Source organism: Sinocyclocheilus rhinocerous, unplaced genomic scaffold, assembly GCF_001515625.1.
Source record: "Sinocyclocheilus rhinocerous isolate Xijiao unplaced genomic scaffold, SAMN03320098_v1.1 scaffold579, whole genome shotgun sequence".
Lineage (NCBI taxonomy): Eukaryota > Metazoa > Chordata > Actinopteri > Cypriniformes > Cyprinidae > Sinocyclocheilus > Sinocyclocheilus rhinocerous.
In genome coordinates this window covers 1,279,306-1,294,703 of record NW_015666542.1, presented here as the reverse complement: position 1 = coordinate 1,294,703, position 15,398 = coordinate 1,279,306, and the positions used below count along the sequence as shown (strand labels likewise).

The 15,398-nt window shown below is 36.0% G+C and overlaps 1 protein-coding gene across 1 annotated transcript; it reads right to left on the bottom strand.

Annotated features, from left to right (window-relative positions):
- Positions 1-3,650: 3,650 nt before the first annotated feature.
- On the bottom strand, positions 3,651-13,477 carry alpi.2 (alkaline phosphatase, intestinal, tandem duplicate 2). Its single transcript, XM_016544054.1, has 10 exons — positions 13,383-13,477; positions 13,177-13,293; positions 11,735-11,850; positions 11,471-11,641; positions 10,435-10,560; positions 9,908-9,977; positions 7,786-7,920; positions 7,508-7,699; positions 6,835-6,951; positions 3,651-4,222 (listed from the first exon to the last, which is right to left on the bottom strand). The coding sequence occupies exons 1-10, from the start codon at positions 13,459-13,461 to the stop codon at positions 3,957-3,959; spliced, it is 1,389 nt and encodes a 462-aa protein (XP_016399540.1). The 5' UTR covers positions 13,462-13,477; the 3' UTR covers positions 3,651-3,956.
- Between the last annotated feature and the right edge of the window lie 1,921 nt (positions 13,478-15,398).

Below are 15,398 nucleotides of genomic sequence, written 5' to 3'. Positions count from 1 at the left end.
AGTGTGGATGCGCTGTCCTTGAAGGACGTTCAACTCGGTTTTGTTTATATTTTGCTTGGCCTATAATTTTAAATGAAATATGTCGTATTTATTTATTTTTCTCTGACACTTTTCCTACTGTGTTAACAGAAAAATATTGGAAGATCCGAAGCTTTCATCAGTTTGATGGTGTTTATGCTACAAAAATGGAAAAACGATGCGTCTGGGGTACTTGTAACACTGAATTCAGGTATCCTGAGAGGATGGAATTTATTTTATTACATTTCCTGAACCCGAACAAAATAGAGCAAAATGTCCGTAAGCATTCAACTCTAATCCCAATGAAGTCTCATTTTCATTTCATTATGCCTGTAATGCCTGATAAAGCAGCGTTTGTGAGCGCAGTGCTGCTTTGTGTACAGCGTTACCGGGGAAACAGCTATTTTTACCGCTCCAAAAGCGGCACCTAGTGGCAAAGAATGAATTTGCATCTTCATTCAGACCAAGCTTTCAGGTTTTCCCAGGTCTGCGCTTGCAACAAGTGGGCGGGCAATATGCTAATGTTTCATGTTGATATCAACGTGAAACGGCTTGGGATTCGTTTTAAAAATGACTCGTTTAAATGATTCAGAGTCGACTCTTTCTTTTGAGAGACAATAACTTTATACACAGTGCACTTTCAGATTTAAAACTTTGCAGGATGTTTTCATTCACTTAGAGCTGTTACACACTGCATGAAAGGTCATTTTCAAAAATCCATAATAGGGGCACTTTAAAATCTTTTATATATCCCTCCATGGCATATCCCACTTGAATGGTGGTCCTTCTGTGTCCAAAATTGTTCAAGAACATCGTGTGACAAGGTTTTCACACTGACAGCTGTCATTGTAAGACAGTGAGCAGCTCCGTTTGTTTGTCCAAGGGAGCAACAGTAACTAAGGGGGGCGGGGCTTACCGATAGGTCAATTGGGCTACTTTAACACTGTTGCCGCGGTTTGTTTTTCATGTCCGCGGGTTGAAGCGACCCCAATAACGTGACATTTAGCCCCTGAAATGCGAATTTTACTGGGGAATCTCACCAAAAAACGTGTATTTTACCCCTCGGAACGCAATTTTTAACGGGGGACCGCCTCGAAACGTGATTGGCTAGTTTTGGGCTAGTTTTGAGTAGCAATTGGGCGGGTTTTGTTGTGAAAACCTGGCAACCCTTATTCTAATGTAATTTAACAACATGCTGAAAACTTTCTATAGACAAAAACACCATAAAACAGTTTTGGACATTGGAGTTACTTGGTCTAGGTTATACAGTAGTACCATTGTGCGCACTGTATCAACATCTTGTTTTCATTCACGTAAAAATATGGCGTCTTCTCTGAAAGTTGTGGCCATATTAGCGAAATTTCTTGGGCAAAAGGGTCCGCCGACTACTGTAAATAGTGTGGCGATGTATGAAGCACAGCTTACACAGAAATTTTTGAACCAAGCAGTTTTCTGTTGGTGAATCCGTGTGCTCAACTAAACCCGATGTGATATCTCTATGAGGAAACTCCAGTCTGGATATCGCCCGTGAAAGTTCGACGAACAACAGTAAATGTTTGCATTTGTGCAGCAACAGAACATAAAAATTAAGCTAAAAAGTCATAATTACAGGGATAGTACACCAAATATTGCAGGAGGCCACATTGAACTATAAATGAATCCAAGAAGAATATTGTTGGGCGTGTAATTGAATTTAGGAATTTTCCAATTTGCAAATAGAATTAATTATTCGCATGCACGTTGTTTATTCTGTTGTTTATTTGCGTGCTGTTCCTCATTGCACATTTTTTGCTATTCATAAAAGATCATATCAAAAGGTTTACGAATAGTAGAAACATTAACTAGCATTACTAGCTACGTTTTCCATTGCCTGAGAACAACTTTTGTCAGTTAACTTGATAGTTAATATCTAATATTTGAAGGATCAGTTACTTTTCTTATATATATATACACTCACTGGCCACTTTATTAGGTACACCTTGCTAGTACCGGGTTGGACCCCCTTTTGCCTTCAAAACTGCCTTAATTCTTCGTGGCATAGATTCTATATATATAAAGTGACCGCCACCTACTGGCCTGGCATGAATAATACAGCGTTTTTAGTCACTTTCACAGATCTGTATGAATGGGGATCATTGTGACGTTTTGTGGTCTGTACGCGAAACTCAACCGGCGCAAATGCTTATGTTCTCGAGTAAACGTACCCTAAGACCTTTGGCTCAATATTGCAATCCTCTGTTGTCTCCTAGTGAGGCAAAAACCGGATCTTCTCAGGTAACAAGAATTCATATTGGCTTTCATTAGAAATCCAGCAGACCTTGATGTCTGGATGCATGTTACATAAATCTATGCATGTTATATAAATATGCCTTATGTTGTTCAAGGGCAGCCTATAATAGCAATTTCAAGGCCAGAAGGCCATTTGCCCATTAAAGCAATGCTTGTTTGTGGGCAGGTTGTGCAGTAACATACTCAGTTATGACATTGTTCACCTCTCAAGTTAGTGGAAACGTGGGCTGAGGGTTTTCAGAGAGGGTTGCACAGACACCGACACAGCACCATTTCAGTTGCACTGACAGCATAGTGAACAGTTGTGAATATAGTTGCTCATCAGAGACCCCTTATGCTGTAAGGCATGTAGACTATACCTGAAACTGTCTGAAGATACAGGATTATTTGGTTTGATTCAGAAATGTTCCCAAGCTGGAGGTCTAGATCACCACCAGGGGTCAGAGTTCTCTCAGGTTACGCCAATAAATTAATGTTTATTGTATAAATATATATTTATGTTAATCAATTATATTTTTTATTGTAGTTATAACAGTATATTAATGGATCATATTTAATATATATATATTTTTTTACAATAAATAGGTTAAATATCATATATATACATTGGGTACGGATAGAACTGGAGAGGATCTGCAAGGAGGAATGGCGGAGGATCCCCAAATCCAGGTGTGAATAACTTGTTGCATCTTTCCCAAAAAGACTCATGGCTGTATTAGATCAAATGGGTGCTTCTACTAAATACTGAGCATTTTTCAGTTTTTCTTTTTTAATAAATCTGCAAAGATGTCAACAATTCTGTGTTTTTCTGTCAATATGGGGTGCTGTGTGTACATTAATGAGGAAAAAAAATTAACTTAAATGATTTTAGCAAATGGCTGCAATATAACAAAGAGTGAAAAATTTAAGGGGGTCTGAATACTTTCCGTACCCACTGTATATATATGGTGGTTTGAATCTTTCTTTGGAGGATTTCTTTGAATGTCTCACGTATGAACTTACGAGGCAGGCCATCTTTCAGAATGGTGTACAATGGACACACAAAAAAAGGTTTATAGTTTAATTACAGTTTTAAAAATATCACATTTCACAATACTTTTAGTGATTTCCATGATTTACTCATTTGAAACAATAGCACAGTTGATATGTTTCATATTACTTATTTTCTTTTACCTGAAGATGTCACCAGTTAATCACGCTGTTCCCAATGTCCACAATATATTTATAATATATCATAATCTATTTTACCCAGCACTGGGTTGTATTTAACCCAGCATTTTTTAGAGTGCAGCATTGTGAAAGTAAATATTATAAGCATAAATTTAATCTACACAGAGGGTTATTTTATTACATACATTACCATTTATTCAGTATTTTTAGGGTCACTAAAGAAATGTGAATACAATGTAAATGCAAGTACACCTTCTAGGATTTGCCAAATTTTATTAATCAACATTCATGTCCTCACAGAGGATCTAAATTATATCTCAACCAACATTAATTGCAAACACCGATCCAGTGCAGAACTTATGCAACTTGCCCGTCAGTTGTCTAAATGTTGCAGCTGAATGCGAAAAACCTGCAAATGTATTGTGATTTAAATATACAGAAAAGCTGTTTAAAGTGCACCTCACCCCACTTTAGTCACATTACATAAGGGTGGTGAGTGAGGAGAGCAAGCTCAGCAGCAGCACCGCGAGGCTGAACTTAGTGCAAACGCCATAGTTTTCTAGCTGGCAGTCGGTGTAGGGCTCAATACAGGCAGCGTAAGCCATAGCATGAGGAATGTAGCTTTGCTCTTGGACTCCGTGGAAGAGGTGGGCCATTGGGCCTTTGGCGAAAATAGCAACATCCTCAGAGCCATGAGTTTCTGAATCTAGAGGTACAGCAGCCTGCTGAAGATATTCATCACTGCCTGGAAAAAAACAAAAACAGTCACATATTAATAAATTACTTTATACAGTTATTTAGTAATTCACCATACAATAAAAAAAGTTCATAAAATTAATCTTAAAACTTGTACAGTATGAGGTTTAAAGAAAATTCACTTCACACATTTTCTATATAAGGACTTTCAAAATTAAAAAAAGCACCATGAAAGTACAACTAATTTGCTATATTCTAATTGAAAAGACTTCAGCAGGCAATCTTATTCATGTTCAGATGCACGTTAAAACCTTCAGTGAGAGCTACGATGCTGTTATTTCAGTAAATAACTTTTCAGTACAAAAATACTCAAAATATGGGTTGCATTTATGTGTGGTATGGAAGAAAAATAATGCCATATGTCTTTGAAACAAAAAAAAACGTTGAATAGCACTAACTGAAAAAATAATGCATTGCATTAACAGTGCTTGCATTTTAATGCCTTGTATTTCCAGGGCTTGCATTTTTAGGCCCTGAAATTTAACCTAGTTGTTTATTTAAGCTGTGAATATTTCGATTCAAAATATTTCACACACATTTTCATAATTAAAAATTCAGTAATTCATATTCACCTTCCAGAATTCACTTCCAAAATATTTAATCTGTTTAAAAATACGATGTATAATATTCGACAGGCAAATTTCGGTCCATTCACAAAAACTGATCTGCAGAAATGGAGCAAGCGCTAAGTAGATGTTTTGATTATCGGGGCCAGTATAAACATGTGGAAAAGCTGATTGTGTGTGTGTTTAATTCAACATCTTCGCTTTTTCCCGTAGCCTGCATGTAAGCAGCTTTCTCTACCACAAAGGAGATTATAATGCTGTTTTACTCGACGCTGAAGTACAGAACTAACATTACATCTGAGGAAGACATATATTGCTTTCGGATGCTTAGTTTCTGTAACTTTGTATCATGGCTTGTGTGACGCTGCGCTGTAATACTGGGGTTCCCCTCATACAGTAATGAGTGATAAGACCTCAGATCTCAGAATACACTTTATTGATGATTATGCGAACTACAGTTAAGCAGATGTAGAATATGAACGAACGCGCAAGGTTTCACACTATTCCCCTCAGAAATCTGTTAAAGAAAACGCATTACGCGGCGCAGTGCATTAACGCAATGACAGCTATTAAAAGACCAAACTCAGATCTTACTGATCTGTAAACAGATGAAACTATAAACTGAAACTATGAACAGGCAGATGAGGATATGAACGCAAGTCACGGAACGCGCGAAACTGCACTTTAAACATTTCCCTTAAAGAAAACACTTAACCTGGTTTATTGCCTCAAGACAGTGATATTAAATATGTATGTTACTAGTATGTTACTAGTGACCAGACTGACTTACTACAGTTGAAATTTTGCCAATATCGTCCTCACTGTAAAGTTTGCCAATATCTTCTCACTGTAAAATTCACATAAAGTTTTTTTTTTAATGTTCCAAAGGTTGTAGTACATTCCTAGTGACTAGACTGACTTACTATAGGTGACATTTTGCTAATACCTCCCTTATTGTACATAAAGTACATCAATATTATATACTACAACTTTTGGAACATGAAAAATCCCTTTTGGGGTCTTACAGATTTTTTGTATAATTGTGAATGGTGCATACAGTAATGGAGATACTGGCAAAATTTCACATGAAGTAAGTCAGTCTTGTAACTAACAACGTACTACAACCTGTGGAACATGAAAAAAACCCTTTTGGTGAATTACTGTAGTTTTAAAAAATATATATTTGTGTACTGTACATACCATAAGGGAGATATTGGTAAAATCTAACCTGTAGTAAGTCAGTCTTGTATCTAGCAACGTACTACAACCGTTGGAACATGAAAAAAACCTTTTCCAGGGATCTTTTATATGTAAATAATTGTGTACTGTACATATATGAAGGGAGGTATTGGCAAAATGTCACCAGTAGTAAATCACTGTGAGCAATACGAGCTTTACAATTTGACAGAAGAGAGAGACATAGAGTTTGATGAAAGAATTTTTATTATTTATTTATTTATTTATTGGTGAATTATACCTTTAAAGCAGCACTATGTAACCTTTTCTGTGTTCAACATTTGCAAAATGTATATAATGAGCGAGTACATCATGAATTCATCTTCCAAACCGCGTTTTTGTCTTATTCCGAATCACTACGGTACACTTATAATAAGTACTTATATTTGGACTATTGTAGCCTGGTCACCGCTGCGGAGTAACACATACCTGCGTGAATCGCCATAGACATAAACTTAGAGAAGTAGCTCCGGTTAGAATGTTCTTCCGCGGGATGTGTGCAGTTCTGTTTATTAACCGCTAGAGCGCCAAAAGTTACATAGTGCTGCTTTAATGTAAAAGAAAAGAGTTTTGTTTCATTTTCTTGCAGTAACACGCATGACCACAAGATGGGGCGTCTGCATTGCCAAAACATTGAGCTTGTGCCATGCACTTAAAAATGCTCGTCTGCACCTGGGGGAATAACAATTAAACTCATAAAACTTACTTGAGTGCATTGCCAAAACATTGAGCTTGTGCCATGCACTTAAAAATGCTCTTCTGCACCTGGGGGAATAACAATTAAACTCATAAAACTTACTTGAGCTTGTTGCATTCATGTCAGGACGGGTTCCATTCGCAATCTGGTATCCTGGACCGTTCCCGTAAAGTGCATTAGTAAAGCTCTTGCCATCCTCAGCTTTTGAATAAGAAACGCCTTAAGACAAAAAGGTAAATAAGTCATTCTTAATCCCATAATACCATCAAATTTGTTCTTGCTGAGAAAAAAAAAAAAAGTATTTCTACTGGGCAAATATTTTGGAGCTTAAACAGAAATAATGGCTCATTTAAATTTTATTTATTTATTTATTTATTGTCATCATTTACTCTCCATCATGTTGTTCCAAACCAGTATGGCTTGCTTTCTTCTGTAGAACACAAAAGAAGATATTTTGAAGAATGTTTCAACAGTTTTTGCCCATACAGTGAAAGCCAGTGGGATTCAAAACAACAAAACATTGCAGGCCATTGAGTTTCATTGTATTAATAAATAAATAAACTGTGGCATTTTTTTTTAAATGTCTTCTTTTGTGTTCCACAAAAGAAAGTCTTACAAGTTTGAAATGCCAAAAAGTTGAGTAAATGATGACAGAACTGTCATTTTTTGGTAAACTATCCCTTCAAGCCATGTACAGTATATCATTTCAAAAGGTGTGGACATACGAGTAAGTTTGGTTTTCAGCAGCTCATGGATGAATTTTGTGTTTGCGTACCTAGCACAGGATTGCCCCTGTAAGAGTAGCCACCGAAGGAAAACACATGGGAGTGGTCAGCAGTGACCACGGACAAGGTGTCGAGTTCACTCGTCAGCTCAGCCGCCCGCGCAATGGCCCTGTCAAATTCCACAGCCTCCGTCAAAGCGTACTTGGCCTGCCCTGCGTGATGGCCGTGATCTATTCTCCCACGTACAGGAAAGAAAACACACAAATATAAGTATGCTCAACACATCTTATAGGCTACGCGATGGAAACAAGACATGATATCAACTTATCTTCCACAAAGAGGTAGAATCCTTTCGAGTTTTTGCGAAGAATCTTAATGGCTTTTTCCACCATCTCAGTCAACGACGGGTCCATTGAAGGATCGCGTTCCAGCTCGTACCTGGTGTCCTTTGGCTCAAAAAGCCCTGAGCGCAACAGTAAAAACAAACCACACTGAGAATAACTGACTTCAAATGTGAAATATATGTATATTTTGTATTACCAGTTTACCAAGAAATGTGCTTAAGTAACTATCGAAAATAACTTGTTTTTATGACATAGACCAGTGGTTTGCAACCTTTTTTCCAGGGGACCCCTATTTTAGCATTCTTTTTTTTTTTTTACGACCCCCATTAAAAAAAAAAAAAACAGTTGTTAAGTTTGGAATAAATGCAACAACAGTAGAAACATTAATTACATTACATTACATTAACAACAATGGCCAGATTTTACATGAACAAAAAATGTTTGTCGGGTGACTTCAACATGACATGTTATCTACTAGCATGTACTAACAAAGTTTTAAAATGATACTTCACATTTCAGACTTAAAACCACTTTTAAGAAAAGAGATATGAGTGAAAATGATGAATGCTTATAAGCATTTTATCTGCTCTGTTAATGATTCTTAGATACAAATTGGTTAGATTTTTAGAGTGCACATTAGCTTTTCATCAACCAACCGATTAAAATGTATAACAGTGCAAAAAATTTCGGTCTGATTTTTGCATTGGTTTGAACAAAAACACCAGATGGGCTGAATGAAGATGTATATCGACTGTCAGACAGCAGGTGGCGCTTATGGAACAGCAGAAATAGAGCTGTTTCCCGTAAACAAAACACAGCTGCGCTTATAAACAGAAATGTTTCTGAAGACAGATGGTTCAATTCAGAGGTACATTCATATTTTAATTAATATATTTCCCTCTGTAAACCCTTTCACTGCCTTCCGCCATGTTTTCACACAAAACGAAACCAATGCTGCATGTAATGAATAATAGTTATGCAAACAAATGTTACAAATATGGCAAAAATGGAAACATTTGGATTCTTGTGGTGTGAGACAGGCTCGTGAGCCCAATGCCATTTCAGTTTTGATTGGCATATGTATGCTGTTTGTGTTTCATTTTATAGTTTAATATATAATTTTATAACTACTTATTTTTCATTCTCGTTCTGTTCTGAATACCATTAAATTTAAAATATTTGATTATTTGAGATTACTTCCTCTTTTTGGCCAGGTTTCGTTTCTCCGTGTCGTAAACTCTAGGGGCGAGGCTTCTAAACCAGGGTGTTTTTAAGGGCGTGATATTCAAATGACGATTGTTTTCTGCCGCCACATTTATCAACGTGCAATCATTCGTACGATGAGATTGGCGGCATACGAATGTTTCATGAATCACACGTGAACTCTGTCGTAAGTTGATTTGTGCGCACGGATCTGCGCTCGTTTTAGATTGAGGCCCATTAACTTTATACACGGTGCACTTTCAGATTTCAAATTTTGCAGGATGTTTTCATTCACTTAGAGCTGTGTTACACACTGCATGAACGGTAATTTTCAAAAATCCATAATAGGGGCACTTTAAAGTAGAAATGGTATTTTCTTATAAAATGTACCCAAGCAATCTTTGAAAAAGATTCATTAAAATAAACTAAAGCAACTAAAACAATCTAAAAAAAACGAAAAGAACTCCTATTTTATTTCACCTCTCTCAACAACTGTTTTTTTTTTCCTTTAAAGAACCAGGATTCCCAGAGTCTTGAAAAACCTACATGAGGTAGCCTCATTTTAAAAGACGTGGAAGAGTCATCATGTAAATTAATAAAACAGTAAAATTATATTGCTATTTTTATGATAAATTTAAATTTTTCTACCCAAACTCAAAAACCCAAATATTTGATTGGGTAGACATTTAAAAAAAAACCTTATCCTTAATGCTTTTCCAGTAAATAAATTTAAAAAGGATTAAAGCTACTGGAAAAGTCATGGAGCCTTTGAATGTTGTTGTGGACAATGGGGGGCTTTGGAGTCAAAAAGGTTGAGAACTGGTGACAGAAATTTTATACTGTAGGATGTAGATCAACATAACGGGATGTTTTCCCTCCAAATGGAGGAGGAGGCGGCCTTACCCATCAAGTAATCAGTATTGCCCTCTTTGACAGCATCAAAATCTTTTTTATTCCACACATATTTGGCATTCTAAAGAAAAAAAAAAAGTGTTTGTTAGGTGTAGTTCGTCCAAAATGTACTCATCCTCATGTTGTTCTAAAGACTTTCATTCTTCCATAGAGCACAAATGGAGTTAGCCAATATGTGAACCAACCAAATCTGCCATTGGAATGAATGGGAATGGGAAAGGATGGCTCGAGTCACGCATTACAGACCGTGTAAAATGTCACGACTGTCATGACAGGTTGATTCTTGTGACAAACTGAATATGGACATGCATGGATGAGATTCGCAAACATATGCACAAATATTGACTTGAATTTCTACTAAAAATTCCTTATTCCAATGTATGGAAAAGAGCAACCAGGACATTCTTCTAAACATCTTCTTTTGTGTTCTATCATTTCGTTTTTTTTTTTACTTCATGAGGGTGAATAATTGATGACAGAATTTTCATTTTTAATATTTTTTGAGAGGTTTGACTTACGTTTTTGCTTCTTAACCACACATCAACTAGGTTTGTTTTGTCCTGTCGGCTCCCCGTAAATGTGGAGTATTCAGGATCAACCGTTTCATTGGGAAACATGTACTGCCTTCCGCCACCTAAAATAACCTACAATAAAATAACAGAGGGATTTCACAAGCGAGACTGTTGTCAGCGACTGATTATCTATACTTCAATGAGGTTTACCGGTTTAGGGCCTTACATTAATCGTCAATAAGGAAAATGTTGATACGAAGTTGCAATTGTGATATATAAAGCCTCAATTACAAGAAATAATGTTGCAGTTGTGAGATATTTTCACAATTAGGTGAAAAAAGATGAAATTACAACATATAAGGTTCAGATTGCGTGAAACAAAGTTGCAACTGTGATAAAGTCGCAATTGTGAGGTATAAAGTTGAGTAATGATGAGAAATAGTCACAACTGCGATATAAAGTGACATTGCGAAATGTAAAGAAATAGTCACAATTGTAAGAATCATAAGAAATAAAGTTGAAATTATGAGATAATAGAGGTTTGTGAGAATGCGCCAATAACGAAAAAGTTGAAATGAAGTCGCAGTTGTAATATATAAAGTCTCAGTTATAAGAAATAATGTTGCTGTTTTGAGATATTTTCACAGTTACGTGAAAAAAGATGAAATTACATCATATAAGGGTTCAGATTGTGTGAAATAAAGTTGAAGTTATGATAAAGTCGCAATGATGAGAAATACAATCGAAATTGCGAGGCATAAAGTTCTAATGAGAAATAGTCGAGAAAACGTTTTCTTTTTTTCTCTTTAAATATATGTGTATTCCATATGTATCCCCGAGTCCCTAATTCTGCAGTTTTGAAATCATCTTTACATGCAAAATACATTTCAGATTTCAAAAGAATTGCACAATATGTTCATATGGTTAACTATGAGATAGCTCGGAACTGAACATCTGCTTAACTCTGAACATCTGAGTAAAAAAAATCACTACATTAATGGGTTAACTGTCCTGGTATTTGGTCTTCCCTGCCATTACCTGCCATCTTTGCCTGATGCAGAATTGATTTGACCTCATTGCCTTTAACGGAGCTGCAGTCTTTGCGGCGTGCAGCTGCACTGAGACCCAGAGTCCCATAGTTTGCCTTCACACCGCAGTGATATGCAGTGGCTGTTGCTGCGCTGTCAGGCATCTGCTGATCGACGTTGTAGGTCTACACAGGGACAAAAACAAACACCAGTGTTATTAAGAGTATTCGGATCTATCAGTCAATTATGAATCAATTTAGCCAGTGAGTTTTCTTCACCTTGGAGAGAGCGAGATGAGGGAATGTGTCCATGGCTAGGACGCTCTCCTCTCCTGTCTTCCCTTCCATCTGTCCCTTCATAATTCTTGCTGCGGTCACAGTGCTGATTCCCATGCCTTATTGTATGTCAAAAAGAACACGTTGCACAACTTTAAGGCACTCAAGTACACAAGACATACTGTATTCATAAAAATATATCAATAAATTCTGAGTTTGCTATGGAAGCATGTTTCCGCCACTGAATAAAAAATAAAAAGGATAATTGCGACTTTTTGTCTTCCAACTTTCCGACTTTTTTTCTAACAATTGCAAGTTTACATCTCGCAATTCAGACGTTTTTCTCAGGATTTCATGATAAACTCCCAGTTGCAAGAAACAAAAGTCTGAATTGCAAGATATAAACTCGCAATTTTGAGTTTATTCTTACATTTTCGAGATTATATCTCACAATTCTGACTTTTTTTCTCGCAATCCCAATTTCTATTCTCAGAGTTGTGAGATATAAACTCACAAATTGCGATTTACAAAGTCTAATTCTGAGGTAAAAAGACTACTTTCTTATCTCTTATCTTATCTATTGATACGTTTTATAACATTTGATAACTTTAATATGTACAACTGATTAAGCGATCTTGCAGTAAACAATCTGATTATCTAATCTAAAGCCACTGTGCAGGTTTTTTTTTCTTTCTGTCCTTTATGACTGTTATATGTAAAATTGTACCATGTGACCTTAGTGAGATCTTGGGTAAAAGACCAGGCAAACTATGCAACGTCAACTGTCATTTCTATCAGATTTTGTGATATGTTTGTTAGGACTTTGGTCACTTGCGTAATATGTAATAACAGTGTGTCACCTTTATAACAGTGTTATAACAGTCTAATTTTTCTTTTGTGTGTGTGTGTAAATGAATCAATTGATTTTAATGAATCTAATAATTTTATTACAGCCTCATTTCAATTATGAAACACAATTGTTAATAGTTTTAGCTTTAGTTAACAATAAAAACAATGGTTGAAATCACTCTCGGTATGATTTTTATTCCAGGAGATAAACTATGAAAACACTGACAGCCAATCAGAATCCACCTGACTTTAAAGAGCTTGAGCATTTAAAGTCGCAGACGACATAATTGCAGCATGCACAAACATTATTGTCTGTGAGTGTGGATGCCATTATATTTATCATTATATTTATCTTTCTTGATGTAAACGGACCTTTACATTGCAGAACTGCAACCCAAAATTCAGACACTGTCATAAGTTCATAAGTTTTATTTATTTAAGATTCATTGTAATGGCAAATAAATTTTGACAAAATCTAGAAATGTCTAGAAGGCTAATTTGTGGCTAAAATTGTGCAATACATACTAGATTATTAAACAGAACAATGCAAAAACAAGAAATTCTAGAAAATTCTATTTAGTTTCTATTTAACTCACCATCTCCGAGGAAGAGAATGAGATTTTTAGCACGGTGCAGGTTGGGCTTCATGGAGAGCGATGTATGAAGAGCCTCTTTACCCTTAACATACCAAAAGTTTGGGTGCTGCTCCTCCTCTTCAAATTGATTCCAGAAAAGAAACATTATTTCATTCTATTTGTTTGGAGAGAAAAATTATAATTTCGAACTGTGGAATAGCACTTACCAGGAATAACGGAGAAACATCCATCAAATCCTGCTAAAACAAATATTCCAATAATCAGAAGGGTCTGTTGTGTGGCCATGGTTTGAGCGACTGCAGCAGCACTGACAGCTCTGTAAAACTATTTGATGCCCTCCTGTTTATAGTCTTCTTTCAGACCAAAGGTCATTTGTAGTTCTTATTCCCTCTTTTGAAACATGAACTTTTGATCACGTACTGATCATTCGTGACCATATGATGTGATATGGATATATAATTATATGAATATTGATGTGAATGAATTACTGTACTGTTCTGTGACTTTTCCTAACCTGTGCTGTTCTTTAGTGAATTGTGCTTTTCTGCGCTAAACTGCTCTTTTTTATATTCATTACTGAACTGTTCCGTACTGAACTGTTGTTTACTGAAATATACCGTTAGTAACGAAGCACATTGTATTACTGGTCTAAACTGTTCTGTGCCATCCTTTTTACTGAATTTCTCTGTTTTGCACTGTTCTGTTCTGAAATGTTCTGGAATTAACTGGTGAATGATTAAGTTCAGTACTATACTGATCTAAACTGTTCTGCGCTTACTCTGTTCTTTACTGAACTGTTCTGTTTAGGAATTAACTTATCTGCACTGAACAGAATTATTAAACTCTGTCTGTGCTTTTCTCTTCCGAACAGTTGTTTACTGAATTGTTCTGTTCTGTTATTTACTGAACTGCAGCAAGTGCACTATTCTGTTCTTTACTGAACTGTTCTATTTGGTTCTGAACTGTTCTCGAATTAATTGATATGCACTGAACTGAACGATTAAACTCTACTGATTTTAAACCATTCTTTGCCTTCCTCTTTTGAACTGCTCTGCACCATGCTGTTCTTTTCTGGGTTGTTTTGTTCTGTGCTGAACTGCACCTCGCTGTTCCTTACTGAATTGTCCTGAGTGGTACTGTTCTTCAGTGAATTGCGCTGTTCTGCACTGAACTTCTCTGCACTACACTGTTCTTTACCGAACTGTTTAGTACTGTTCAATTTTTTTTTACTGAACTGAATTGTTCTTTACAGTAATATACTATACAGTACAATACTCTTCTGGTCTAAACAGTTCTATGCTTTTTCCTGTTCTTTACTGAACTGTTCTATTCTGTACTTTTCTGAACTGTTCTGTAGTGAACTGATCTTCACCAAACTGAATGAATAAATTCTACCGATTTAAACTTATTATTACTGAACTGTTCTATTCTCTTCTTTCATGGATTGTTTGTTCTCTGCTGAACTGCACTTCACTGTTCTGTTCTTTACTTAATTGTACTGTTCCTCAGTGAACTGTGCTGTTCTGCACTGTACTATACTGTATTACTATAGCATGTTACTTAACTGATTTTTTTTCACTAAACTGTTCTTTTCTTCAGTATACAGTTCTTGTTTGTTCTCTGCTGAACTGCACTTCACTGTTCTGTTCTTTACTTAATTGTACTGTTCCTCAGTGAACTGTGCTGTTCTGCACTGTACTATACTGTATTACTATAGCATGTTACTTAACTGATTTTTTTTCACTAAACTGTTCTTTTCTTCAGTATACAGTTCTTTACGGAACTGAATGAGTTGAACCATACTGAGTTAAACTGTTATACTATTCTTTACTGAATTGTTCTTTCTGAACTGAACTATTCTAATCTGTTCTGTCCTGAACTGTTCATGTAACTGAATGATTCACTTGAGTACTGTGTACTAGTCTAAGCTGTTCTTGTTCTGCTCTTTAAACTGTTCTGTTCTCTTCTGAACTGTTGATAATGAACTAAATGATTAAACTCTACAAATTTAAACCATCCTGTGCTTTTCTGTTATGAACTGTTCTGTACCATGCTGTTTTTTGTTTTGAATGGTTCTGTTCTGTGCTGAACTGTTCTGCTTTTCACTGAATTGTTCTGAAATGTACCATTACAACCGGTACTGTAAACTGCAATGAACTTCTTGCTTTTCTTTACGGTGTTTTATACTGATCTGTTTTTTTAGTACAATATACATTTCTTAA